Here is a 27,132-nt window from a genome sequence, read left to right as displayed (position 1 = left end):
CACCCCGAGACTGTGTGTAGAAAAGGGAGAGACTAAGAACAAGATGCCAAGAGGGTAGAGAAAGAGCAGGGGAGAGTGGTATTCTTGAAGCCAAGGAAAGAGAAGAGTAATAATCCTATTAAACACTGCTGAGAGGTCCAATAAGGTAAGAACTGAAAAGGGATCACTAGATCTTTTGAGGTGATATATTTATTTTTATTTAGATAAGAAATATCTAATCATTATGTAAGTTGAAATATTTATGTATATATACACACATATGTATGGTGAAAACATACGTATATATATATATGTATAATTATGTATAATTTAAGAATTGCCCTAAATCCCATCGCCCAGCATAACTACTGCTAAAATTTTGATGTGTATCTTTCCAGACTTTTTCTTTATGCAAATATATTCTCTATATCCAGATATGTCTATATATAACAAAATGAGTTCCTACTATAAAAATATGAAGCACTGCATGAATTTGCTTATCATTCTTGCCCAGAGACCATGATAATCTTCTCCACATCTTTCCAATTTTAGTATATAAGCTGGAGAAGCACATGTTGTCCATTGAATTAAGCAACTAGAAGATCATTTGTAACTTTGCAAGGCTAATTTCAGTGGAATGGTGAGGGCAGTAGCCAGATTGTTGTGGGATGGGGAATGGGTAGGTAGTGAGAAAATGGAAAAAGCATCCTAGACCACCCTTTCCAGAAGCCAGGCTGTAAAGGGACAGGAAGTACAGAATGCCAAGAGAGGAAGAGGATGGAAAGGGGTGTTTTTGTTTGATTTCTGGTTTGAGGGGGTTTTGTTTTTGTTTTTTGCTTGGATAAGACTTTTCACTGACTTGAGGGAACCAGAAAAAGGGGATAAATTGAGGATACAAAGGAGAGGTTGTAATTCACGGAGTGATGGATGCCTTAGAAGGCAGGAAAAGATGAGATGTAGGTAGGAAGGCGGAAACAAGCCCCATCTTATAATAAGGTAATTGGGAAGGAGATGAGAGTGGAAAAAGATGTTGAATAGCTTGCAGATGGTTACTTGAGGTGATTCTGGTCACCTTGGAATGAAATGGCTTATACTCACATGTATTCAGTTATTTGCTGAAGACTTTTGGATCATGCATGAAACAAAGAACTGCCATATTGGATCATATCCATCATCGGTTCACTTGTGTCCTGAGAGTGGTGCCAAGAGATGAATGTTAGAAAGGTCTTGTTTTCTCTGACAAACTGAAAGGTCAGGAACATCCCCCAAATGTTTTAGTTACCTTTTATAATCTATTTGGGATTTATTATCCCTATATTTCTGGGAAGCTCCCTGAAGATATATTTTCTTAACTTGTCTGCCCCCTGAGACTTAACTACCTGAAAAGTAAAGTATTTAACCTAGGGAAGTTGCATTGCATGTTGGGAAAAAAAACCCCCACAGATTTGGAACAAATCTTGGTTAAATTCTATTAACCTTGGGAAAATGACTGAACACCTTGTGCTTTAGTGCCCTTATCTGTAAAACGGGGATGTGATCATATTGACCTCAGAGAACTGAGACAGTATAAAATGGTATATGTGAAGTACCTGAATTACAGCTGCTCAGTGTGGCTGCTCAGCATGTCCTGGTGACCTCACACATTGCTCTCTCGCACACATCTTGTCTCTCCCAGTGATCAAGGGCTCCCATTCAGTCCAGCAGCCCAGGATTTGATGATGGGAACATAAAGCTATAAATAATGATAATAAACTTTGGCCAGTGGCCAGGAGTTTTCAATGAAATCTTTGGTGTTGTGAAATTAGGAACTAAATGGGAAGAATTACTACCTTGCAATGTGCAGACTTAACAGAAACCCATATGCATTTCCTAAATGCCATTGTACATTTTATTTCTGTATTTACAAAAGCATATCACCTGAGGTATTTTTTGGTTCGTAAGCACATAGTTATGCTTCTGACCAGAAGGAAACCTGGTTTATTGTATCTGTTTTTCACATATGATTTTATCAACAAGTGTAACAAGGTGATTTATCAGGGGGCATATATGCTGAGTACCACAGGTGCTCAGCTATCAACCCTTGCCACAAAAGAATTCTAAGCAAATATGATTGTTGTATGTGTTATGACTTCAAGACTGACAATTCAATAGAAAGGGGCAAGGATAACAATGTAGAAGAATTATCTCCCATTCATGACAGTTCCCACTGGATGCACAACACTCTCTGTTTACATTAGACCTGGTGAATAAGCCACTTCCACTTGGGAGACTGAAAGAGGCGGGGGTAGAAGGCTTCGCTAATTTCTGAGTTTCTGCAACTTAATTCCTTATTAACTCACCAGCACACTTGCAGATTTAACTTTGACTTTTAAAATAAAATGTAGTAACTCACTAGAGCTTACTTAAAAAATACAAGTCCTTGAGTACTAATTAAGTATTCTTATAATCACTTAATTTAAAATAGCTCTTACCTAAGCTCTTACCTGCATTTATTTTTTTATATCATATCTTAATATTATGATTACTTTGTTTTCTTGACTATCCTCGAGTTGCTGGATGCTTTTTCATAATCTGGTGCATTTTTGTTTCGAGCACTTTTCTGGCAGCAAATCAAAAAGGAATTGATTATTTCCCCATTTTTCTGTTGCACAGACTATTCAATATTAATCCATCGGTATGTACAAAAATTAGAGGTGCTGTTGGTTACCTCTCTATCACCTGATCCAAGTGCCCTGTTGAAATGGGAAGATAATGGTCTTAGAGATGCTCATCCTCAGCTGAGCTCATCTCTGAGCACTCCTCCCTTGAGGAACGGTTTCTGTTTCTGCAATCTGATGAGGCAGAGCAATGCTCACCTCACCAGTGAGCGTTAAGCAGGTCTGAAACACCTTGCTTTCAGACAATTGGCATCTAAAGTGATGTGTTCTCAGTCGAAAAACCCTGCATAAGAGTATTAGTATTATAATTTAGGTATAGTCATCTTCCGTGTGTGATTGTGAGACTTGAAGTTGGCAGAATCAATTCCACGAATCCTCATAACCTCTTGCCTAAATAACCAACGCTGTGCTAATCATTATGAAAGGGGCAGAATCCCTGTCCCTGAATGTATTAGAGAGGACAAAAACTTATATAAAGCAAATAGCCAACAACACAGGCAATTTGTATTCAAATTAAATATTGTGTAGTAGGCATTCTGATTAGATGGAATACAATGGAATTCAGAAAAAAGCCAAGTCACAGGGCCTTGGGGGCAAAAGGCAGTTTGGGCTGGTGAAGAGAAGAAGGACTTCCTAGAAGATACTGTGCTCCCACCTGTAGGGCTTCTACAGTCCTTTGCAAAAAGTTCCTCCAGTGGAACTTGGCAGCGAATGAAATATCAAAGCACACCTCACTAGTTTGGTGAAGGAAGCCCCAAGATTTTTCCTAAACAAAAATGAAACCCAGTTTTAAAACATAATAACTAAAAACTAGTGATACAGTTAAAATAAGCACTGAAACTATATATTTTTTAAATATGTAAAGTCAAAGAATCCTGAATATAAATTATGTTTTCTAAACAATACCAAAATCTTTCTTGTTTTAGGTTGCTAGGAAGTACTGAGCAAAGAATATCTCTATAAAACTGTGTCTAAAAGATATTTTTAAACCTATTACTATCTAGGAAATGGACTCAACTATCGAAAAGATTAAAAAAATGATAAAAATTTGAAAAAAAAGGAAAAAAGATAATTATCTGAATCTTATATTATATGTGCATACCTAATCAAACATTTTTGAAGGCCATAGACCTAACACCCTACTTATTCTACAGATGATAGAAAAGAAGTAGGGGGCATCTGGGTGGAAAGGTCGGTTAAGCGTCTGACTCTTGGTTTCAGCTCAGGTTGTGATCTCAGGGTTCTGGGATAGAGCTTCACATCAGACTCTGCTCAGCATGGAGTCTGCTTGGGATTCTCTCTCCCTCTCCCTCTGCCCCTCCCATTCATTCTCTCTCTCTCTAAAAATAAATTAAATAAAAAAAAGGGAAGAAGTAAAAAACTTGATTTGTGCCCTAATGAGTTTATAACCAAGTGCATGATGTAAAAACTAATGTCCGTTTTTAAACAATGAGCCACTTTAGAAAACAGTAAGCTCTTCTGTTACTGACTGCAAACCCAGTAGCAGTTTAGGGGTTTGGGAAAAAATGAAGTGGGAGGTTGTCAATATTTGCATGCTGGATGATGAGAAAGAGGTGGGGGCTTTGGGAAGTGGCACGAACCAGGCGTCATAATGTGGTCCAAACCTGATGGAAACAGATTTTTGTTAAAGAAATAAGATCCAATAGACCATGGTCAGAAAGTGGGAGTACCAAGCCATGCTACAAGGAAGACTTGCAAATTCTTGGGGAAGAGAATGAAGCAGTCATTTTGATCTCTTAGAAAAGAAGTGTATCAGATGACTAGTTTGGACTGAATTATATTAAAGTGACTGAAGATAAAAAGAGCAGTTTGGTGGTTATTTTGCTCTAGTCTGAATATGAAATGTTGAGATTCTGGTGAAGATAAGAGTTATATAATCGTTGCATCTGGAATTCTAATTTACAGGAGGTTAGAAGGACATAGAATAAATTAATTGCCAAAGAAGCTGTGTTTCTATTAAATAATTTGAAGTTACTTTTGGACTATATAAAAATACTTCCTCCAAATATCTAAAATATTAATAGTCTTATTCTCAGTGTTTGGAATCTACTTCCCAAATCTGAATTATATCATTGCTGAATGATAATAGGTAGAAAAATGTTTCCCTTTGGTCAAGTGTATTTTGTTTAGAAAAACTTAATCCTTTTTGAGACTTTGGAAATCTAACAGAGCATACAGAGTAAGCAGTGCCTACCTGCATGTCACGTATTTTTACACCCAAATGGAAAACAAGCCATAATTTAGGAGTAGATTGAGTTTCTTTTTGCTCCACAATGAGTTTAAATGATGAGACTATGAATGCAGTGAAAATAAGGAAATGAATTTGACAGATACGAGTTTTCATTTTAAATTTCAAAGTACTGACTTTCTATTAGCATACTCCAGGAGGAGTGAATTTCTGTTAAGTTGGCACATAGTTTTAAATTTTATGAGTATGCTTTTGTACATATAAAAACCCATTTCAGTAAGATATGGGCATGATTATTTCTTTTTTAATCAGCAGGCTATAGGCTATATATTATTAGTCTAAACTTGTCATTCTGAAAGTCTTGAGGCTGTGGAGCTTTCTTCATATATTGTTTTTTGGTGAAGTTTTGTTTATTTGGGTAGAAGAAATAACAGGCTCTGAAGAGAATATAATAGTATTTTCAAAAAATGTTAAGGTATCTTTTAGTAGGCATTTATGCTTAGACATGAAGTGTTATTACAGCCTTTTGAAAGCATTAGAATGATATTTTTGTTCCATAGCATTTCTTTTGTTAAATGTTTTGTTAAGAAGTATGGACTTGGGGCGCCTGGGTGGCTCAGTTGGTTAAGCGACTGCCTTCGGCTCAGGTCATGATCCTGGAGTCCGGGGATCGAGTCCCACATCGGGCTCCCTGCTGCTTCTCCCTCTGACCCTCCTCCTTCTCATGCTCTCTGTCTCTCATTCTCTCTCTCGCAAATAAATAAAATCTTAAAAAAAAAAAAGTATGGACTTACTGGAGCGCCTGGGTGGCTCAGTCGTTAAGCGTCTGCCTTCCGCTCAGGTCATGATCCTGGGGTCCTCGGATCCAGCCCCGCATCGCGGGCTCCCTGCTCGGCGGGAAGCCTGCTTCTCCCTCTCCCACTCCCCCTGCTTGTGTTCCCTCTCTCGCTGTGTCTCTCTCTCTGTCAAATAAATAAATAATCTTAAAAAAAAAAAAAGAAGTATGGACTTAACCATAAATAAAGGTCTTGCAGATATTGTAATACTGAAGTGTAGTGTTAAACTTTGCTTTAATAGCCGCAGAGCTAACTGCCCCACCCCCCAGATAACTGCAAATAGGGAAGAACAGTTGGAAATTACATATCACTTCAATTTTGAATACAAATGGTGATAGATCCTATAATTGCACCTGTGATTTGCATCTTGGGTCATCTCTCAGTTCACTGAGCCAGGGCTTTGAATGGTTATTATGTAGAGGACAGCGATGGTCAATATGCTGCCTCTTTGCAGTCAAAATAAGAGGAAATGAGCTTACACTGATCAAAGTTAATGGAGGAAAAATAAGCAAGACTTTACCATAGCTAAACCATTAGGCCAGGCTATTTCTACACCAGATACCACAGGAAGAGTGCCCAATACCACTCTCCCCTGTCGCCATTTGAACCTGGTTCCATTGCAGCAGAGTATATTTTGGAGGGAATCAGTATGACTTCTACTTTGCCAGGAATGGCCAGTAATCCCTGTACCGACGGATGAAAGATGACTCCAAACTTTATTGTGAAAGAGAGGAGAAGGCAAGGGTCTCAACACTCACAGACGAAGAGCCTGTGCTCTTCTTTGCTCCCGCCTTTATTGGTCCTTCAGGATAATCATAAATCTTTATCACTGTTTCTCAAGCACATGATGTGTGACAAGGGGTCTTACTGGAACTAGGAGGATCTGTTTACCGGAAAGATACGATATGCTAATCTGCGTGTTCTACCAGTTCTGCTAAACATAGCTTAGGGGACAATGCATACATCTCTTAGATCACAGGGCGACTGTTTGGGCTAAGAAAGCTTTGGGGGAAGGCAACTCCCTCCGGCATTCCTAGGCTAGAGTGGTCATGCAGGCCTAGGCATTCCAAAGGCCTACGCCCTTCTTTGAAACCTTCCCTGCCCCCAGTGGCCTCGAGTTACAATTTACCAAGCCAGGTATTATGGCTGATTTCATGCACTACATTAACCCCAACACTACTTTCTAGGGATATTTGAAGGGTTATCAAATAACCCTTTGATACCCTTCAATATCCTTCCCTGTCTTTGTTTCTTATCTTCTACTCTTGCCTGTGATATTTACATACACACATATTGTCCTCAACTCCAGAAAAAAAAAATAGCCCCTCTTACAATAGGGTACCTGGATATTGGGGGTATTTTTATTAACGACAGAAAATTAGAACTACTGTTGTGTTTCAGATACAATATTTGGGAGACTTTTTTTTTTTTAATATTAAGTAAGCCAACATATAGTACATCTTTAGTTTTTGATGTAGTGTTCAATGATTCATTAGTTGCATATAACACCCAGTGCTCATCATAGCACGTGCCCTCCTCAATACCATCACCTGGTTGCGCCATCCCCCCACCCCCTCCCTTCTGCAACCCTCAGTTTGGTTCCCAGAGTCCAGAGTCTCTCACGGTTTGTCTCCCTCTCTGATTTCTTCCCATTCAGTTTTCCCTCCATTCCCCTATGGTCCTCTGTGCTATTCCTTAAGTTCCACATATGAGTGACATTTTTATAGCCCTCAAATAATTCAATTTATTTAGGAACACCATTTCTTTAGAAACATTTATTCTCTATTAAGCAAGTATTGGTTGACCTTCATTTCTGCTTCTGGTGAACTGAGGGGGGTGACTCTCTCCTACTGTTACTTCACATTCTTCACAGTGACCACTACAATGGCTGTGATTCTAAGAAGAAAAGGTGTCTCCTGAGGGAAACTATTGGAACTTTTTGGGAGATTGGGGGTTGGTTCACGTGTGGTTTGAAAAACCACATGTGATTTAAATATGACATTCTACTTTCCTGTTAAGAATCATTTCAAGGCATTGGATCCCCTAAAAAGTGTAAATGCCTTTTAGAAAGGTATAATAGCAACAACGATTAGAGTGGTAATTGTAATAGTAACAGAAGTGGTATTATTACTGGTCTTTGGGTCTCCACAGAGCTATCCTGTGTGTTCCTGATCCCTGCTCCCCTGCTGGAATGCATGGTTATGGTCTGTTTACAACAGTGGTTCTCAAAGTGTGATTCCTGAACCAGTAGCATCAGCTTCATCTGGAAATTTGTTACAATTTATTAAAAATGCACACCCCCCAAATGCAAATTCTCAGTCCCGCCCCAGACCTGATGAATCTCAAACTCTCTGGATAGGTCCCAGCAGTTTGTGTATGTCAGGTAATTGTGATCACACACGAATCTGAGAGCCACCTATTGCTGCCTTAAAAACTTACCGCAAACATAACAGCTGAAAACAACACAGATTTATTATCTCATAGTCTCTGAAGGATAGAAGCCCAGGTGGACTTGGCTGGGTCCTCTGCTTAGAGGTCTTTCAGTCTTTCACAAGACTGAAACCAAGGTGTTGAAGGGCTGTGTTCCTTATTGTAGGTGCTGGGGAAGAATCCACTTCAAATTTTATTCAGGGTTTTGACCAAATTCAATACCTGGTGGCTGTAGTACTGAGGTCTCATTTAGAGCCCACTCTTAGCTCCTGGCTCTCAAAATCTACCCATATCCCTCTTCCTGTTTTCTATATGGCTGCATCTAGTAACAGTGGGTTGAATCCTTCTGCCATCCTCTTCTGCCCCACGTGACATCCTTTTGCCGCACCTCCCCATCCTCTTCTGCCCCACCTGCTTCACCTACATTCTGGTCTGCTACATCTCTGTGACTTCCTTTTCTACCCATTGCCAGGAGAATGCTGTTTTTAAGGGCTCAGCTTTACACTAGGCCCACTTAAATAAATATAGGATCATCTCCCTATTTTAAGATTCAGTGATTAATGACCTTAATTATATCAGCAGAGTCCCCTTTATCATGTAATGTAACCTGTTCACAAGTGGAACACAAGGAGACCAAGGTCATGGGGGTCAAAATTCTGTTTACTTGGTATGACTCATCGCAGGGTCTTTCTCTTGGCTTTGCCAGGGTGTTATGTTGCTCACTAGCTGGGCCAGCCTCATTGTGTTCATCCCATTCTTGCCTCAAGGAACCAAAGGTATCTGGAGGAAACCGAACTCAGGACCAGCTTTGTCTCACTGGAAAGTGCAGCCACACTTCCCGTGGGCTCCACATGTGCATCAGGGCACCTGCCTTTTGTGTCTCCCTTATGTAGCATTCCTTTTTGTCCCTCTTCTTCCCCTCTTCCTCTTGTCCTCCGGAGAGGCTAGCTCCTAGGTTTTTCCATTTCTGTCCATATTCCATCTTCCTCCCTAGTTCAGAAGTCCGATAGTGCTGCTGGCATTAAACTTATCCTAGGAATTCTTCTTTAGAAACAGTAACACATAGTAGTTGTAAGCACAGATGCTAAATCCAGGCAATTTAGGTACAAATTTTGTGACCTTGGATAAGTTTCTTAACTACTTTATACCTTTGTTTCCCTATGTATAAATGGGTGATAATGATCATGTGAGGTCATTAGCCAGTATTGTTATTACTCATGAAAGTAACATTATGATTCAGTGTTTCTAGGCTTGATTCTTTTTTTTTTTTTTGAAGATTTTATTTATTTATTTGACAGAGAGAGACACAGCGAGAGAGGGAACACAAGCAGGGAGAGTGGGAGAGGGAGAAGCAAGCTTCCCGCTGATCAGAGAGCCCAATGTGGGGCCTGATCCCGGGACCCTGGGATCATGACCTGAGCCGAAGGCAGACGCTTAACAACTGAGCCACCCAGGGGCCTGCTAGGCTTGATTCTTGAAATGCTGAAGAAATTTAGAAAATTATCTCCTTTTCGTATCTTTTACTTTCTTTCTTTTTTTTTTTAAATATATTTTACTTTCTTAACAAAGCTTTGTTTATAACCATCTTGCCTTACAGGATCTCCATGGGTCCCCACCTCAATGGACGTCTTGATCTGGACACTCACACAGACAACATGCAAAGAAGTAAAACCAGCACTTTTTGCATATGCAATTGTTTGGTTGATTTCCAGAACAAATTCATGAAGTATGTCAGAGTATTACCATCCTTATTTTACAGCAATGAAACTGAAGCTTAGGTTAAGTAATTGACTCAATATCATAGGTGTGGAATAGGTGAATAAACCCCACTATTAGTCATTAACTTCTTCTGAATTTGCCTGTCAACCAAAGTTAGCTTATCATTGAATAAAGCCTCACAGTTTTTTGGCAGTGGTGCTTAGTGTTGGTGAAGAGAAAGATTTGTGAAGAGAATCTGAAGCTGGAGCCCTATGGAGGGAAGGCAGGTTTGGGTGGCCTCCCAGGCACCTGGAAAGCATCCTGGACTGCTTTGCAAAAGAACAGTGGAAGGCATGGTGAGGACTTGGGAAGCTGAGGCAGAGAGTTCAAAAGACGTTTTCCAGGAATGCCTGGAAAGGGAAATCTCTGTGGTGAATTATATACTCCATTAACATATTTGTCATATGAAGGCTCATTCCCTGGAATAGGTGACCTTGAGGAATTTTCTATCAGGACATGGTCCAAAGAAACAAGGCACTTGACCCTTGGCTGTTGATAAGTGACCTCGTTTTACTCTGGCTTTTCTTTTTGTCAGGTTTTGCTTTTTCTGTTGTGAGTGACAAATGGTTGCTAGCATCCTGGTCCATGATTCTTCTTTACCCCCACGGAGAGAGTCTGATATTATGTAAGATACTACCCTACAGACCATGTTGGCACCTTTCATGGATATACAGTTTGATATTTTGATACTGTTCAAGAAAAAAATCTTCTCAGAGATTAAATAAATTGCTAAGAGCTTGTTTTTGGGCTTATAAAATCATGATGTATGGAAGAAATCAACGTTGCTGTCTTTTGTTACAATGCCTCTTTTTTATTCTTTCACTGTGTCCAGTCAATGTTCTAAGTCTCCTTACCAAAAGCAAGTAAAATAAATGTTTTTTTTTTTTTTTCCTTTGAGTTTAAAGATTGAAAAAATGTATTTGCTTTACAGAGAATCTCTTTTGGGGGCAAAATAGACTACATTAATTGTACAGATATGTAGTGTGGATTTGAGACAATGTGTCATTCCATCCTTGGAAAGATGGAAGGCAGGTGTGTGTGACTGAACACTTGATTTGTTCTCTGGCTTTCTCATTTGAGTCAATTTGGTTGTTCCACTCAGAGGAGTGTCAATCTGGATCTTTATTTTTAGTGGGTGCTTCCCTATTCCTCCTAGAGATAAAAAAAAAAAAAAAAATTGCCAGAATAATATACTTAAAGTTTGGAGAATAAAAACAGTAGTAATATTTCCAGAAATGTTTTCTATCTACTAAATTATTTAATCCTCACAATAACCCTATAAAACACTTATCCTGGTTTTTCATTTGAGGAAACTGAGACTCAGGAAGAATTACCAAATTACTTAATTTGGACAACATCACATTGTTGATAAATTATAGGGCTTTGATTCAAACAAAAGTCTGTTTGCTATCATTCTGTTAGGTATTGTCGAATAAGAGTTAATGATAAACTCTCAGTGATATACAATAGCAAGCATTTAATTCTTGATCCTGTTTCTGTGGTTTGATTGGGAGCTGTCTGACCAGGCTTGGCTCAGCTGGTTTGGGCTCCAGCTGCAGCTTGGATTCAGGTTTGCTCCATATGTCTTTCTTACTTTTTGAACCAGTGGGCTATACGTGACTCTCATCATGTACAGGAGACAGTAGCACAAGAGGATGAGTCTAACCACACAAGCATATTTCAAAGGTCTATTCAGATCATATTTCCTAACATTCCACTGCCCAAAGCCCAATATCAGTGAAGTGGGGAAGTATTCTCTTTTCATGGAGGTGAGGGATGGAGGGGGGGATTGACTATTTACCTAATAATCATTTGATCTACCTTCAAAGATTATGTATTCTTTGCTCTTCTGAATTTATAAATATTGAAAGCACAGGTGGGATGACACTCTCGGTCGGGAGCATTGAAGGGGAAGATCATCAATAGTTGAATCTAGAAGACTAAGGTTATGATCATTAATGTAAAATAGAATCATTTTTTTTTTTCTGGTTTATGCAATCTAAGGGCTTTGATGGGGAAAATGTTTGTAATACAAGTGCTAGTACATATAATAGAAAGCAATCAAGTGTTTGTCCCAAATAGCAGGACGCAAACTCTTCTTCTAGAAACAATAGATTGCAAGGATTATACCAGCTCAGGTAGGGCAGTCAAAGGAGCTTCTTACCTTCTTCTACCTCATGCTCAATAGCTAACTTGAAGCTAGGATGCTCCTCAGACGCAATGCAATGAGAATCTTACATATCAACATCTTGGGCTATGAGCTAGAGATTTTGCAGTACTTATCCCTCGTGCTTGGTCCTTGCTAATTTGGATATTAAACCAAATTATGAAAATATTGTAGGGTAGGGGCAGAATTCCTAGTTTCAGTCCAAACCATATCAAAAGCTTAATGGCTGGAAAAAAGACCATTGAAAATTTCTATGAGTAGGTTTTTCCTCTTCAACAAATTAATACCATGTAACCTTTCCTTGCCTTTTGCTTTTGAATCTTACCTGTGTCTCAAGAAGTGGCTGAAAAGATTAATCCCCAAAAGAATAAATTAAGTCAAGTGTTTTGCCCAGCAACTCTTATCCTTTCATGTCTAGATTTATAAGGACTATGCGACCTTTAGGACACAAGGCTCTAACTCTGCTTCTTGGCTTACAGTTGGCTTGGGGTCTTTGTTCAGTGTTTCCCATTTCTGCCTGCTGCATGCTAGTGTCTCTGATGTGATTGTCCTAGCATTTTTGTTTCTCACCTCAGCATATTTTGAATGCCATTTCTTTACAGTTTTGCACTGGAACATCCATAAAAGACTTTATGTGCTTTCCTTGGTCCCCGAGCTTATATGCGAAGCATGTTCATGTAACAATGACAATTTGCTACACAGTCTCACTTAGTGCCTTTCACTATTGTGTTAAAATGACTTCGCTGCTAGTTATCCAGCTTCCATACAGGACTTCCTTGTACATCATCATTTATTTTGCTACTCATTATTCCATCAGAGCTTGAAAAAGGCTTTCAGAGAACCTCCCCAGAAATTTGCAATAACTGTGTCATAGGTACTGGGCCAAGATCACTTAGGTAGATCTGGCCGAAGTAGGGACAGTGGTATCGTGTGCATGCACAACGCATCTGGCATTTTCATCCTTCCACAGCACAAGAAGGTGTGCTGCCCAGCAGCAGAATTCTGTGCATGTCAGAGCTACCATTTGGCAGTTGGTAGTGTGAATGGGAAATGTGTAAAGTGTTTTTAGGTTTTTGGAGGACAGGCAGCTTATCTGTGCCAACTATTGTTGTTGTGAAGGAACACAAATCTAAATCTGTCTATGGTTGGATCGCTGTGCTTGGTTTATTTAAAACATGGCATTTGGAGAGAGGTAAAATACCAGCACACTGTGTCTTTGCCTTTTTTCCCCCCAAAGCAAGTTTGTTGGGTCTATTTGCCATAGCAGTGCAGTAAAGAGGCATGCGCCTATTGTGACAGACCTTCTTTGTACTGTTAATTCTAATAGAAATAATCATCTACATTGATTTATAAGGATGGAATGGAGTGCGGACATTGACTCAAAAGAAGAGAAAAGCTATGAACAGTTTGATTTATAGTGGTGTTAAAGCAAATGATTCAGATTTAGTTTGTACATTCTAAGGTTGCTTGTCCAGTGGTTAGTTGTTGAAATATATTCAGCAAAGAGCAGTCAGTTTCTCACTGAACAACACACACCTGATAGAATGTGTAATTTATTCTGTTGAGGCCAGGGCCATATTTTGTGCTTGATATGTGGGAGGCTGCTACCCGCACATCAATGTTTCTTAGGTAGGAGAGGATTGCTTTAGAATGAAATAAATAACCTTATCAGACACTAATTTTATGGGACAAGAATGTAAATGCAGTGAGTAATCAGAGAGCATGTAAATAGCAGCAAGCTAAGTTTCAGAACCATCACCACTCATTTTGCAAAATGTCCTTCCTATTTAAGAGAATGAAACTCAGCTGCCACAGGGAGTATAATATCCTCAGTGGTCAGTTATGATGTGAAGAAAACAAAGTAGGATTTTGTTATGACGTAGGTCCCTCATGTGGTGATCATGATGGATTTACTGTGCTTCCTGGAAGTCTTGGTTGGTCTCCCAGACTGACTTTGGTGTCCTTTCTCAGTTTTTGCATAGCCCTCTGCTTTCCTTGGTCATAGAATGGGTCACACTGAGGCATAATTGTTGCCTACCTTGGGTCTCGCTACCTTGAAACCATAAACTACTTGGGGTCAAGGTCCAACTCTTTCTCAGCATTTGGCAGATGGATGTATGTACTAAATATTGAGTGAGTAAAATACTTCCATACCAGTTGAATCCCAGTAGTTTGTCTAACATATATAGGTGTCCTTAGGAGCTCCCAGTTTTTAATGTGATTCCAACATCACTGCCTTACATAGTTCTGGTTCTGATTTCCCCATCTTTAATTTGATGAGTTTCAACAAGATATATAATCTTCAATTATGTTCTGAGTTTTGGTGACATTCATTTTGAACCCCCAAGGTAACCGATTATTTCAGTAATTATTATTTCTTACCAGTAATGTGTGTTTCTATAGGGAGCATGACTTCGGCAACTTCACCTATCATTTTAAAATGGGACCCCAAAAGTTTGGAAATACGGACACTAACAGTGGAGAGGCTTTTGGAGCCACTTGTTACACAGGTAAGGGATGATTTGAAACACTTCGTTACTTGTATATGTTTCTATTGTGATTATATCATGACTCTTCAAAAAACTTCGAAATCGCTAAGAGTGAATAATACATCATGCCATAATGCTAAATACTGAAGATATGTTACTGCCTGAACTCTGGACAGTTTTATTGCCCAATAACATTTGAAGTGCCTTTTTAAAAACTCATCATATGATTTTTGAAATTAGGTTGATGAGATAATTAAAGAGGGGCCTTGGTGAATGGGGCTCTCATTCCTAGTAATGAATTCAAGTCTAAATAAACCATTCCTAGCTCACTTTCAGATGCTAATGTACAGTGGGAAGAACTGTATTGACTATTTAAGAGCAAAGTATATTACTTTTCTTTAGTTTAAAATGGAGAATTTATCATGTTGGAAAAATGAAATGTTCCATTTTTTTTTGTTGTCACAGTTGCCACATCTCCACAGGTGGCTGTCAACAGAAAAAAAAATTCTCAGAATTTAAGTTTTTAAAAGTTAATTTTTAGTATCTTATGACACATATTCTTTGCTATATTAAACTCAGAAATACACGGAATGTGAAAATTAAAGATTTTTATGGTGTATTTTTAGGGAAATATTGTGCCAAATTAAGTAGAAATTTCTTTTTTGTTTCCTCTTTTCATTATTATTTTTTTAAATTTAAATTCAATTACTGGTTTTTCATACTGGTTTCCTATAGCTGCTATAACAAATTACCACAAACTTAGTGTCTTAAAGCATCACAAATTTATTATCTTATGGTTCTGGAGGTCAGAAATCCTAAAGTCAAGGTGTTGGCAGAGCTGCATTCCTTGTAGAGGCTCTGGCAGAGTGCATGTCCTTCCTTGTCTTTTGAATCTTCTGAAGTCCACTTGCCTTCTTCTACCCCGTCCTCCATACTCAAAGCCAGAAATGTAGCATCTTCAAATCTCTCTGTGACTCTGACCTCTGCTTCTCTCCTCACACCTCCCTCTTAGAAGGACCTTCTGATTACATTGGGCCCACTGAAATACTCCAGAATAATCTTAAGATCCTTAACCAAATCACAGCCATTTAAGATAACATATTCACAGTTTCCAGTGATTAGGACATGGACATCTTTGGGGGTCATTATTCAGCTCAACATAGTCTGCCCTCTGTCCACCCCCAAATTCACATCCTTCCTACATGGAAAACACATTCACCACATCCCCAGATTCCCTAAAATCTCAACCTATTATAGAATCATTTCAAGTCCAAAATCTCATCAAAATTTCATCAGCTTAAAAATTCCAAATATTTTCATCTAAATCATCTAAAGTAGGTGTAGGTAAGGTTCTGGTTATAATCCATTCTTGAACAAAATTCCTCTCCATCTGTTACCTGTGAAACTAGAAAACAATATATATATGTTCCCGGGATGCATTGGGATAAGATGCACAGGCATAAGAGAATAGGTACAGATAGTCCCACTAAAAAGGGAGAAGGTGGAAGGAAAAAAAGGATTATCAATTCTTCCTCAAGCAATTTAGAAATCCAGCTGGGCAAATTCCCTTAGACTGGAAAGCTTGGGAACAACTGGCAGTGTTTCTACTGATATAACATTCTTTTTTTTTTTTTCTTTAGATTTTATTTATTTATTTGAGAGAGAGACAGAAACAGAGATAGTGAGAGAGAACACGATCAGGAAGGAGAGGGAGAAGCAGGCCCTGACACTGGGTTCCATCCCAGGACCCTGGGATCATGACCTGAGTGAGGGCAGATGCTTAACTGACTGAGCCACCCAGTCGCCCCCTGATAGAACATTCTTAAGAAACCTGTGGTTCTCCCATTTGTCTCTAGGATTGACGCTATTAGAAAAGAGGCTACTTCACAGAACATTCCCAGATAATCCCATCTCCATTTTTGGCCTCTGCTGAAATGGTCAAAGCCATCCAGGAATTACATGCCTAATCTCTTCAAAGAAGCACTCTGTATGACTGAATACTCTGAGCTTTCAGTCCTTCCAAGGCACAAGCCAAAGGTTATCTAGACATGCAACTGGCTTTCTCTCCAGAGCGTACTTTCCCGAGAGTGAGTTTTCTAATTTTATGCCTTTTGCAATTTACATAGGCTGAGAATTTTCCAAATCATCAAGTCCTGGTTTCTTTTAGCTTAACAGTTCTCTCAATTTATTTCTTTCTTCTCACATTTTACTATAAGCAGGAGGAAGAAACCAGGGCACTCCTTCAACACCGTGCTTAGAAAACTTCTTGACTAAATATCCAAGTTCATCCTGTACAATTCTGATTTCCACATAACTGTAAGATACAATCCATCCAAGCTTTCTGTCACTCTTTCTTCCATTTCCTAGTAACATGTTCTTCATTTTTTTCTGAGCCTTCCCTAGCATCTCTTTAACACCTGTGTTTCTACAGTCTTTTTATAATGATTTAGATATCCTCTCAGATGATAAGAGGCTTTCTCTACCATGCTCCTCACTTCCTTCTGAGTCCTTGCAAGCAAGGCCTTTATTATCCCTGTTTTTACTAACAGTCAGTGCAAGGCAATCTTGGATTTTTCTATTAAAATTCTTTAAATTTTTCTAGCATCTGCCTGTTATCAATTCCAAAGCCACTTCCACATTTTTAGGTGTTTGTAATAGCAGCACCCTACTCCCAAGAACTAAAATCTGTATGTTTCCAATTGCCACTATAACAAATTACCACAACCCGAGTAGCTTAAAACAACACAAATTTATTATTCTATAGTTTCAGAGGTCAGAACTCATAAAATCAAGGTGTTGGTAGGACTGTGTTCCTTAAGGAGGGCATTCCTTTCCTTTTTCAGCATCTGGTGTGCACCTGCATTTCTTGGTTGTGGTGCTTTCATCCTTCTTTAAAGCCAGCACCATCCCACCTTCACATCTCTCTGCCTCTGACTTCAGCTTCTACTATCTCACCTCTTCCTCTGACTAACTCTCTGGCTTCTCTCTTATGAGTACCCTTGTGATGACATTGGAGCCACCCAGATATTCTAAGATAATCTCTCCCTCTTGAGATCTTTAAACTAATCACATCTGCAAAGTCCCTTTGTTATTGAAGATAACACATTCACAAGTTTTCGGGTATAGGAAGTGGATATCTTTGTATGTAATTGTTGAAATGTTTCATTAGATTTATGCATATTTTTCAGTTGATCATGACTCTTGTTAGCTCTATGAAAATTTCTTTGAGAAACACTTATTCCTGAATGGCTCTTAGATATGGGATTATGTTGTCTTGGATTATGGTCTGTAGACTAAGGCCTATGCATGAATTGTTTGTTGTCTGCAATAAGCACAGAAACTGAGAGTAAGTGCTTTTAAATTTTTATGACCATTTTACAGAATAATTTTATGTATGTTGAATCGAGTAATTTTAGACTTGTATTTTTTATTTTTTTAAATTTTTGAATCATTCATTTTGTTGTATTTTATAGTGCTTTGGTTTATGATGTATTGGAATAACAAAAATATGGCTTTTCATCGTAGATAGCTTGAGAAAGATTGGCTTAGGAGATATTTTGGAGTCAGGTCAATTTGGTCTGAAATGTAGTTCCTTCAGCCTAGTTAAAAGCAGACTGTCTTTTTCTAGCCTCAGAATTTTACCTTCAGATTACATATCAATATTAAATTTAATCCTTATCTTACGGAGTAAATGAAACACAGTAATTAAAACACAATGACTGGTATAATTGATTAAATATAGTTTCCATTTTTCTGGTTTTTGATGGCTATATATTCAGGCTTGTGTTAGCCGTTATCCAACACTGTGTAAGTCAAGGAGAAGGATATAAATGAATCTGGCATAAGAAAACAAAATATTACCCGTAAACTATCTTTCATTTCTTAAAATTTTCATGTATTTGTATTTTGCTCATATTTCTCTTATCTATAGAACAGTATATCTAAGATTATAATTAAAAATTATTTTTTCCATATATACGTACCTAAATTCTGTCAGATAAAGGCAATGCATTAAAAACATTTATTAAAAGTTAGGACAGTTAAATGTCTAATTCATATTTGTTCATTTAATACAGTAGAATATGTAAAACCCTTCTTGAATTTCACACAGTGACTTAGCACTGTAATGAGTCTTAGTATCCCTTTAATATCTTCTGGTATCTATATGGCTTATCTTTCTTTTCAGTGTTCCTACCCTGACTTAGAGAGAGAGATTCTTTCAAAAACATGACTTTTCAGACAAGCTTCTCTATTATTTCCTCTAATATTATGGCTCTGCTATCAAGACTAAGCATTCCCTCCCCTAGAATAAAGCCTTAATGTTAGGACTGATGTGATTGTTGACCTTTGAAGGGCATATGTATCAGAAAGGAGAGATAAGAAAATACTGGCTATAAACTCCTGTTCAGCATTTTTTTAAAAAGGTGGAACTGAGAAAGAAAACTAAATCAAGGCCCTATTTGCGTCACACACACACACACACACACACTCACACATGCCCCTTTATGAATTGAATAAAGTTCATAGTGGTATTCAGTGATGCAGTATGCTTATAACCATCCTAGTTTTCTGATAAGGATAGATAAGTAATGAAATAAATACCAGGAATTAAGGGTTTTCAGTAAAATTCATTCACTGTCATAAGAAAAATGACATTAGAAATTTACTGTTGATAAGTATTTAAAATATGCAAAACTATCTCATTTTAATCATAATGTATATGAGGCTGCATATTTATCTTACAATGTCAAAACGGCAAGATCCTTTTTGGATAATTTTTACATTATGGAAATCATGAAATTTCAAATGAGAAAGGATTTATCTTAGAAAGTTTAGTCCTTGAACAAGATGCCCAAATTTTTTATAAATTCTAAAAAGTAAAAATTTTTAATAGGCCACATCCTGTGATACTAAGTTTTATTAGAAAACTAAAATACCTGATTAGGCAATTTTATTAGAAAACTAAAAAATAATATAGTAGAAATTAGGAAACACTCTTAGATAACTCTTAGAACCAAAGGGAAATGCAAAGTATATATGAGTTAATGAAAAAAATGATGTCTTCCTAACAAAATATACACACCCAATAAAAACTGTGCTCAGTACAAAATTTTAGCTTTAAATGTCTTTTTTTTTTAAAAGATTTTATTTATTTATTTGACAGAGAGAGAGACACAGCAAGAGAGGGAACACAAGCAGGGGGAGTGGGAGAGGGAGAAGCAGGCTTCCCACCGAGCAGGGAGCCGGACCTGGGCTCTATCCCAGGACCCTGGGACCATGACCCGAGCCGAAGGCAGACGCTCAATGACTGAGCCACCCAGGCATCCCTTAAATGTCTTTTTTATTAACAAAAACAAAAACCAAAAAAAACCTAAGTGTTCATCTTAAGAACTTAGAAAAAGAACATCAAGAGAAACTAGAACAGAATTTAGTTAACAATGGAAACTGGAATCAGTAAAATAGAATATAAAATTTAAAGTGATTAAATAAATTCAAAATTTGATTGTTCTTTGAAATGGCCAATCCTCAACACACAAATTATGGAAAATATATAAAGAAAAATATATAGGATTTTGAATGAGAGAGCATAACTAATTCCAGGAACAGAGAGGGTAAAAGAAGCATAGTAGACTATTACATGCAGCTCTTCTCTGATGAAACATGCAAACCTACAGGAAGGAAATAAGTTCCTAGAAAAATTTAAATCACCACAGTATATCCAGAAGGAACTGGAAAACTGGAATAAGCCATATAAATATTGGAAGGCTATTTGAAGATCTGTTATCAAAAAGCACCAGAACAGATGGATGCATAGCTAAATATTATTAGACATTTAAAGAACTGATAATCACAATGTTATTTAAATTACCATTTCAACTATAGAAAAAGATAACTCCTCAATCATTTTTTGAAGAATCATAATTTTATCATTAAAAATTCAAGATATTTTTAAAAACTTTTTTTTTACAAAAAGATAATGTTGGTTATATATCATTTCTGAATTTAAATGCAACAAAAAAACACCAAAAAACCAAAAAAATTCATAAAATGTAGTAAGTACCATCCAGCAGTATGTTCAAAGATCAACATATATATAACAAAATAGGAAATTTTTTTAAAAGATTTTATTTATTTATTAGACAGAGAGAGACACAGCGAGAGAGAGGGAATTCAAACAGGGGGAGTGAGAGAGGGAGAAGCAGGCTTCCCGCAGAGCAGGGAGCCCTATTGGGGGCTTGATCCCAGGACCCTGGGATCATGACCTGAGCCAAAGGCAGACACTTAACGACTGAGCCACCCAGGCATCCCTACAAAATAGGAAATTTTTAAGAAATATAAGGATAGCCTAGTATGAGGAAATAAATAAAAATATTTTAGTAGCTCAATTGATTATACCATTAGATGCTAAAAAGACATTTGATAGAATTTTGCACTTATTTCTACTAAAAAGTCTAAATAAGAATGGGATCAAATTTTTAAAATAAAGGAATGTACCATGTAAACATAGGAATAGGGCAGAGAAAACACTCTTTTTATGATGTAATTAAAATTAATATGAGAATGGGGTTAGGTGACTAGATAGAAGATAAATATAAAAAAAAATAAAGTTTCCATTTGTTCTTAGCAGCTAGAAATCAAAACAGGAAAATATTCTCTTTTTAACTGAAAAAATATATAAGGGCAATTATTTTTCCTATATAAAATGGGTATTAATTTTGTAGTTTTTAACATGAAAATTTGTAATTACTTTCATGCCACTGAAGTAGAGGTTATGTATGCACAAGCTTTGAAGTCAAGAAGGCTTGATTATAAGTACAGGATTCCCAATGATAACTTGAATATGTTACTTAATGTGTCACCAAGTGTAAATTATAGAGAGTAATAATTTGTACCACACAGGATTATTGAAGGGATACATGAGATGGTGCATTAAAGTGATTGATGAAGTGTCTGATGTTATCCTGCTACAGGTTTGCTCTTAATGCTGTGTTCTTTACTACCTGGTAGTAATGGCTTTCCAGTTATTAGAGAATGGGTACCATGTATAAAATAGGGATTCATTAGATATTTTCTTTAGAAAAATATTTTAATGCAGGTTTAGAAAAGAATAAATTGTGTGTTACATTTAATCAAAGATTACTAAAGCAGGAACCTCTAAAGTTATTGGGAATTCAACTTCAGCAAGCTAATGAAACTCAGTCCATCACAATAGGATAGAATGGAATTTGCTGGAATTTAGTTCCTTATTTCCTTTTAGAAAGATGAATCTGCAACTTAAATCACAATAAGCATCTGAAAAAAAAGAATACCATTGATGTTTAATGAGCTGTTCTAAATAGGTGTAATGGGGAAAGACCCTCCTAAGAAGAGGACCTTTCTTTAATCATTTCCAGTATTATTTTGAGTAATGTCTATGGGCCTCTTTTAGATTAGGCCCTAGTGACTTCTATAGTTAGGTCCTTTAAAATTGTACTCAAAAATTAATTATTTCAAAAGTAAGTAATTAGAACGTCATACACTTAAAACTATTATTAAAATTTAAAATTTAAATTTATACTTTAAAAAAATACTTGATTTTCTCCTTTTTTTGATATTAAGTCTTCTTAAAGGAGTCATCTGTGTGACTCACAACTATAGTTAATTTCCTCAGTGCATTTAAAATTAGGAAATCATGAGATTTAAATTTAAAATCAGGGGATTTAAACTGAAAATTATTCTAGAAATAAACATACTCAGAAATGAAGTAACTTCTGAGGCTTAAGCCAGTGTGTGCCTCTTTATGCTATCCCATACTCTGTCTTACACAGTTTACAAGATAGAGTATTTAATGTATGAATTTACCAAAAGAGGTCTCATGATACCCATCTGTCTGGAGCATATCATTATTGAGAACCACCTTAATTCATGGTTTATTCATGAGATTCAAGGTTAGGTGGTTTCCAGGGTGACACTACAATATTACAATAAATTGTGTACTTTTGTCAAAGGGTTTAAATTGTATAAAAAGTAAAGGATGTGCTAAAAGCAAATGATGTGAACTCCATTAAGTTGGTTTAGTTCTTCAATGTTATATATAGCTTGATTACTCTGTTTCCAAGTATTTTTCCTATTTTTATTGTTTAATATTTTCATACCAATCCCATTTTAATTTTTGAATGCTATTTTCCTTGTCTGAAAAAATGGTTTAGTTTATCTGCCTTTAATAGAAGTTTCTGTGGATGAATGAACTACGTAAAATACCGTAACTTTTTATTTAAAAATATCTTTATTTTATATTAAAATAGGATTTGAAAAGAAATAATAAGGTTATGATTTAGAAGTTTACTTATCATAGACCTGTACTTCTGAAACAAATAATACATTATATGTTAAAAAAAAAAGAAGAAGATAGCAGGAAGGGAAAAATGAAGGGGGGGAATCGGAGGGGGAGACGAACCATGAGAGACTATGGACTCTGAGAAACACACTGAGGGTTCTAGAGGGGAGGGGGTGGGAGGATGGGTTAGCCTGGTGATGGGTATTAAAGAGGGCATGTACTGCATGGAGCACTGGGTGTTATACGCAAAAAATGAATCATGGAGCACTACATCAAAAACTAATGATGTAATGTATGGTGATTAACATGACATAATTAAAAAAATAGTATATATTATAGAAAAAAATCACATATATAAATATTTAATTGAAAGACTATAAAGTATTTTTGTTTTGCAAATATTATTTCATCCCCTAATATTAACATTTTTTTAAATTGCTGCATTTTTGTTTTGTTTTGTTTGTTTTTACAGTAGATACATATACCTAAAGTAGTTATTATATTGGAAATAATTCTTTGAATTGAGTTTTTATAGTAGATTGCTTGGTAGTTATTGTGTCTGCCACTTCTGAAATAGGAGTTTAATTGACTAGTATATTGTCTGGGATTAGATTAATTTCTGTTTTGGGATTATGTTCAAAATTTTGATGTCTGCTACCAGATGGGAATGATGCTCTTTTTGTTTTATGGCCAGCTGTGTTGGCCATGTTTTGAAACTTGAGTAATGTATGGAGCCCTTTTAAACAAAAAAACAAAAACAAGACAAAATTTTCCCAAATCCTAGAATGGATTTAAAGTAGTATAAATGTGGAATTATGTATGCACATACGTTCATTCATAAAGAAAATTACAAAATAAGTACTAAAACCCCAAATCAAAAATTGAAATCAACATTAATTTGATGGATGATGTTACATCATTGCATATGATGTAAATGATTATGTGACTACTCTAGCTCTGGGTCTTTTGTGTTTGGCAAACACTCAGTACCATGTACCATGTGATGTGTCAATTCTCCCCCTACCTTTAGAATTTACTACTGCAAATCAAAATTATTGAGTGCACCATGGCATCATTTCACCTTTGTTTAGCATAAATAGAGTCACAGTTAACACAAAACATCTGCCTCTATTTCCTTCTCATTAGCCTAGGGCAACAAAAGTTAAGCAGTATGATATTATATGGTTTTAGAATACAAGCAAACTATATTAACAGTGATGCAACTAACTTCTCTTCTATCAAAATGTTTCCTTTCAATAATTTCTGACTTAAACACAGTGAGTATTTTATGAATGCTAATAAGAGAAATTTTATTTAGCAGGGCATAAAAGAGAAGTCCTAAGGTACTATGAAATGAGTGCTCTACATGCTACCTCAGTTTATTAATTTCTTGTTCTCCATGAGAAAGGGGGTTTTGGAGGTTTTCCCTCACACTTTATTAAGCTCACCAATCCTGATTTCTTGTGTCCTGCTCATAGGGATGGTCCAAGCTGCTGAAGTAAGTTTTCTAAATAACTTTCATTAGAGTTTTGTCATTGCTTTGGACAGTTTTTACTGCTCTTGTTTTAGTTGGAGCTCTTCTCCATTAGCACAGAACTAACCATAGATAATCTGGAGCCTCTAAGGAGAAAAGGGGGAAAATTCTAATGTTTCTTGAGTAGTTGCTATGTATCTGAAACTATCTTAGATATTTCTAGGAGTTTTCATTACTTCTTGGGTCAACTTGGTGAAGTCATATTATTTTCTCCATTTTATAGATGAAAAAAGGGAGAGACTTAGACCACATAATAAAAGGCCTAGGATGAATTAAACTGAATAAATGTGCTGCTCCTAAGGTAAACATGGGCTGAAAATACCGAATTGGCAAGTTGCTAGTTACATCAACCACAGAGAATTGGTAGAGTAAAATGGGAAGAGAGTAAAGGATTAAACTGAAGGTGGGGAAGGGGTGAACTCCCAACATTAAAACAGACAGAGGAAGGGGGTAGAAAAAGAGAGGTAAACCATAAAACACACTCTTAACTATAGAGTACAAGCTGAGGGTTGCTGGAGGGGAGGTGGGGGCGATGAGTTAAATGGGTGATGGGGATTAAGGAGGGCGCTTGTGATGAACGCTGGGTGTTCTGTGTAAGTGATGAATCACTAAATTCTACTCATGAAACTAATATTACACTGTATGTTAACTAACTGGAACTTAAATAAAAACATGAAACAAACAAACAAAAAAGAGGAAAAGAAGCAAGCCAAAGAGAACTGAATATATTTGTACAGTCAGGAATTAATTCCTTTTCTAGTTTGCATTACCTAATTCTTGCCCACACCAGATATTTGCTGAATGCAAACATGATGTAAACAAATTCCTTAACATTCAAATGAATAAGTTAAACTAAAAACCTATTTTCCCTATTAAGTGGTTAATGCATGTGAATTCTCAAACTTAGCAATAACTCTTTCTTTTATTCTGTTTGGCAATAAACTTAAACCTTAAAATATTTTTCCTCTTGCACTTTCCATTTCAGTGAACAGCAACTATTTTAAATGGGAAAATGGTACTTAAAACTAAATTTAAAAATTAATGTCAGAAAAGAATAATGATTTTTATGTGCTTGACACTGGACAATTAACAAAATCTTATGCATACTAATTCAAAAATTTCAAGCAAGAAATTTTGGGAGGTTAGTTAGCAAAATTGCTCAAAACTACCTTGGACAATATAGAAACCTTATCTGAGCTGGCGACCAAAAAATCCACTCTACCAAGCATGAGAATGCCTACGAAGTGACAGAATTGCATTTACTCAGGAGCCCTGAACTAGCAAACTAATTAAAGCTTGTCAGAGATCTGAGATTAAGGATTGGGGCATGGCAACACACATGCTTTTCTGTTTCTTGTCATCCTGTTAAAGGTACAAAATATATGCTTTGTTTTCACATTTAATTAAGAAGGAAGGAGGGCCAGGAAAAGTCATAGGAAATCTAACCAGCTATTTTTCTTTCATTCTGACATAATTCTGAGTCCTTCTGTAACTCGACTGTCTTGGCTTCATGGCTGTGCCTTCACAATCTGTGCTTTATCTTATTTTTCTACCTCAGCTTTAAATGTTTATGTTTTTCAGGGCTTAGACTTAGGACTCCTCTTTTCTTTTTTCTGCATTTGATTCTACCCATCCCCATGGCCGTAAGTATTGTCAATATACTGACAATACTCAAATTTATATCTTCAGCCTACATCTCTTCACTGAGCCTTCGTCTCACATGTAGGAATTCTCCTTGGTTTCTCTTTTCTCCGATATGCCCTCCTCTCTCCATCTGTGCTGCTGAAGTCCTGGTTCTAAACCCAAGTCCTTTCACACCAATAACCAACCATGGTCACTTACTAAATAATCCACCAATCCCAGTTTTGCTCACTTCCTATACATTCTCTAAATAGCAATCAGAATGATCATTGGAAACAATGTGTAATTTGATCATATCATTTTCCTGTTTAAGACCATGCAATTAGGAAGCTTGCTGTTGCCAAGCAGAGGAAATCTTCCTTTTTCTTCCTGGATTATGCAAGCTATGATGAGTGGTACAGGACTCCTACAGAAGATGGCCGGATCCTAAACTCACCTCATCCCATGGATATTCTTAGGCAACACCCGCAGCAGTGTAAATAACCCAGAAGGTGACTGGTGGAACAGACTTTCCACAGCTAAACACAGAGAAGAAGCCACATCAAAGAGGGTAGGAAGGGCAAAGACCATCGGGAACCAAGCTGACCCATGAGACTGTCCACAGGAGGGAGGGCTGGTGCAAGCACGGAGAAGGGAGAGGAACAGACACTACACCAAGCATGCTAGGCATGGGGGATCCACACTGGGAAGACAAACCCCCAAAATATTTGGCTTTGAAAATGAGAGGGGCTTAACATTCATTGGCCTTAATGCATGGAACTTTGAAAATCAGGGGCTTGGCTCTGGGAGAGCCAGAGGACATTAGGAAACTGAGCGCCTGCCTTTAAAGAGACAGCTTAACAAATAATGCTGCTGAGATACAGCATAAATCAGCAGTTTGAAAAATGCCTGGGATGTATGGAAAGAAGATTTATTTACTAATCTCGGAACATGTGCGGAGAAGCAGGGATCTTTAGGAGACTTCTTCAAGAACAAAAGAGCTGGCAGTTGACATTTCCCTCCCTCAGCCCCCAGCCTAGATGCAGGACCAGCTGCAGGAATGAGGGCAGCACAAACACTCTCCATGTAGCTTGCTAACAGTGTGCTCTGCCCCTGCACTCTCCTGTGGATCCACC

The 27,132-nt window shown here is 37.1% G+C and overlaps 1 protein-coding gene and 1 non-coding gene across 6 annotated transcripts in view; one reads left to right on the top strand and one right to left on the bottom strand.

The window, feature by feature from the left end:
- The window catches only part of CTNNA2 (catenin alpha 2), a 1,077,601-nt gene that overhangs the window by 122,182 nt on the left and 928,287 nt on the right, over nucleotides 1-27,132 (top strand). For all 5 annotated transcript variants that reach the window (XM_032410576.1, XM_032410575.1, XM_032410577.1 and 2 more), the window contains exon 2: nucleotides 14,440-14,546. In XM_032410576.1, coding sequence (XP_032266467.1) covers nucleotides 14,445-14,546 — 102 coding nt within the window. In that variant the 5' untranslated portion in view covers nucleotides 14,440-14,444. The remainder of the gene's footprint in view (nucleotides 1-14,439; nucleotides 14,547-27,132) is intronic.
- LOC116636515 lies at nucleotides 449-551 on the bottom strand. Its single transcript, XR_004300357.1, has one exon. It is a non-coding gene; the product is annotated as a U6 spliceosomal RNA (small nuclear RNA).

The sequence above is a fragment of the Phoca vitulina genome, unplaced genomic scaffold (assembly GCF_004348235.1).
Source record: "Phoca vitulina isolate PV1807 unplaced genomic scaffold, GSC_HSeal_1.0 scaffold12, whole genome shotgun sequence".
Classification (NCBI taxonomy): domain Eukaryota; kingdom Metazoa; phylum Chordata; class Mammalia; order Carnivora; family Phocidae; genus Phoca; species Phoca vitulina.
This window is presented reverse-complemented; position numbering and strand designations above follow the sequence as displayed.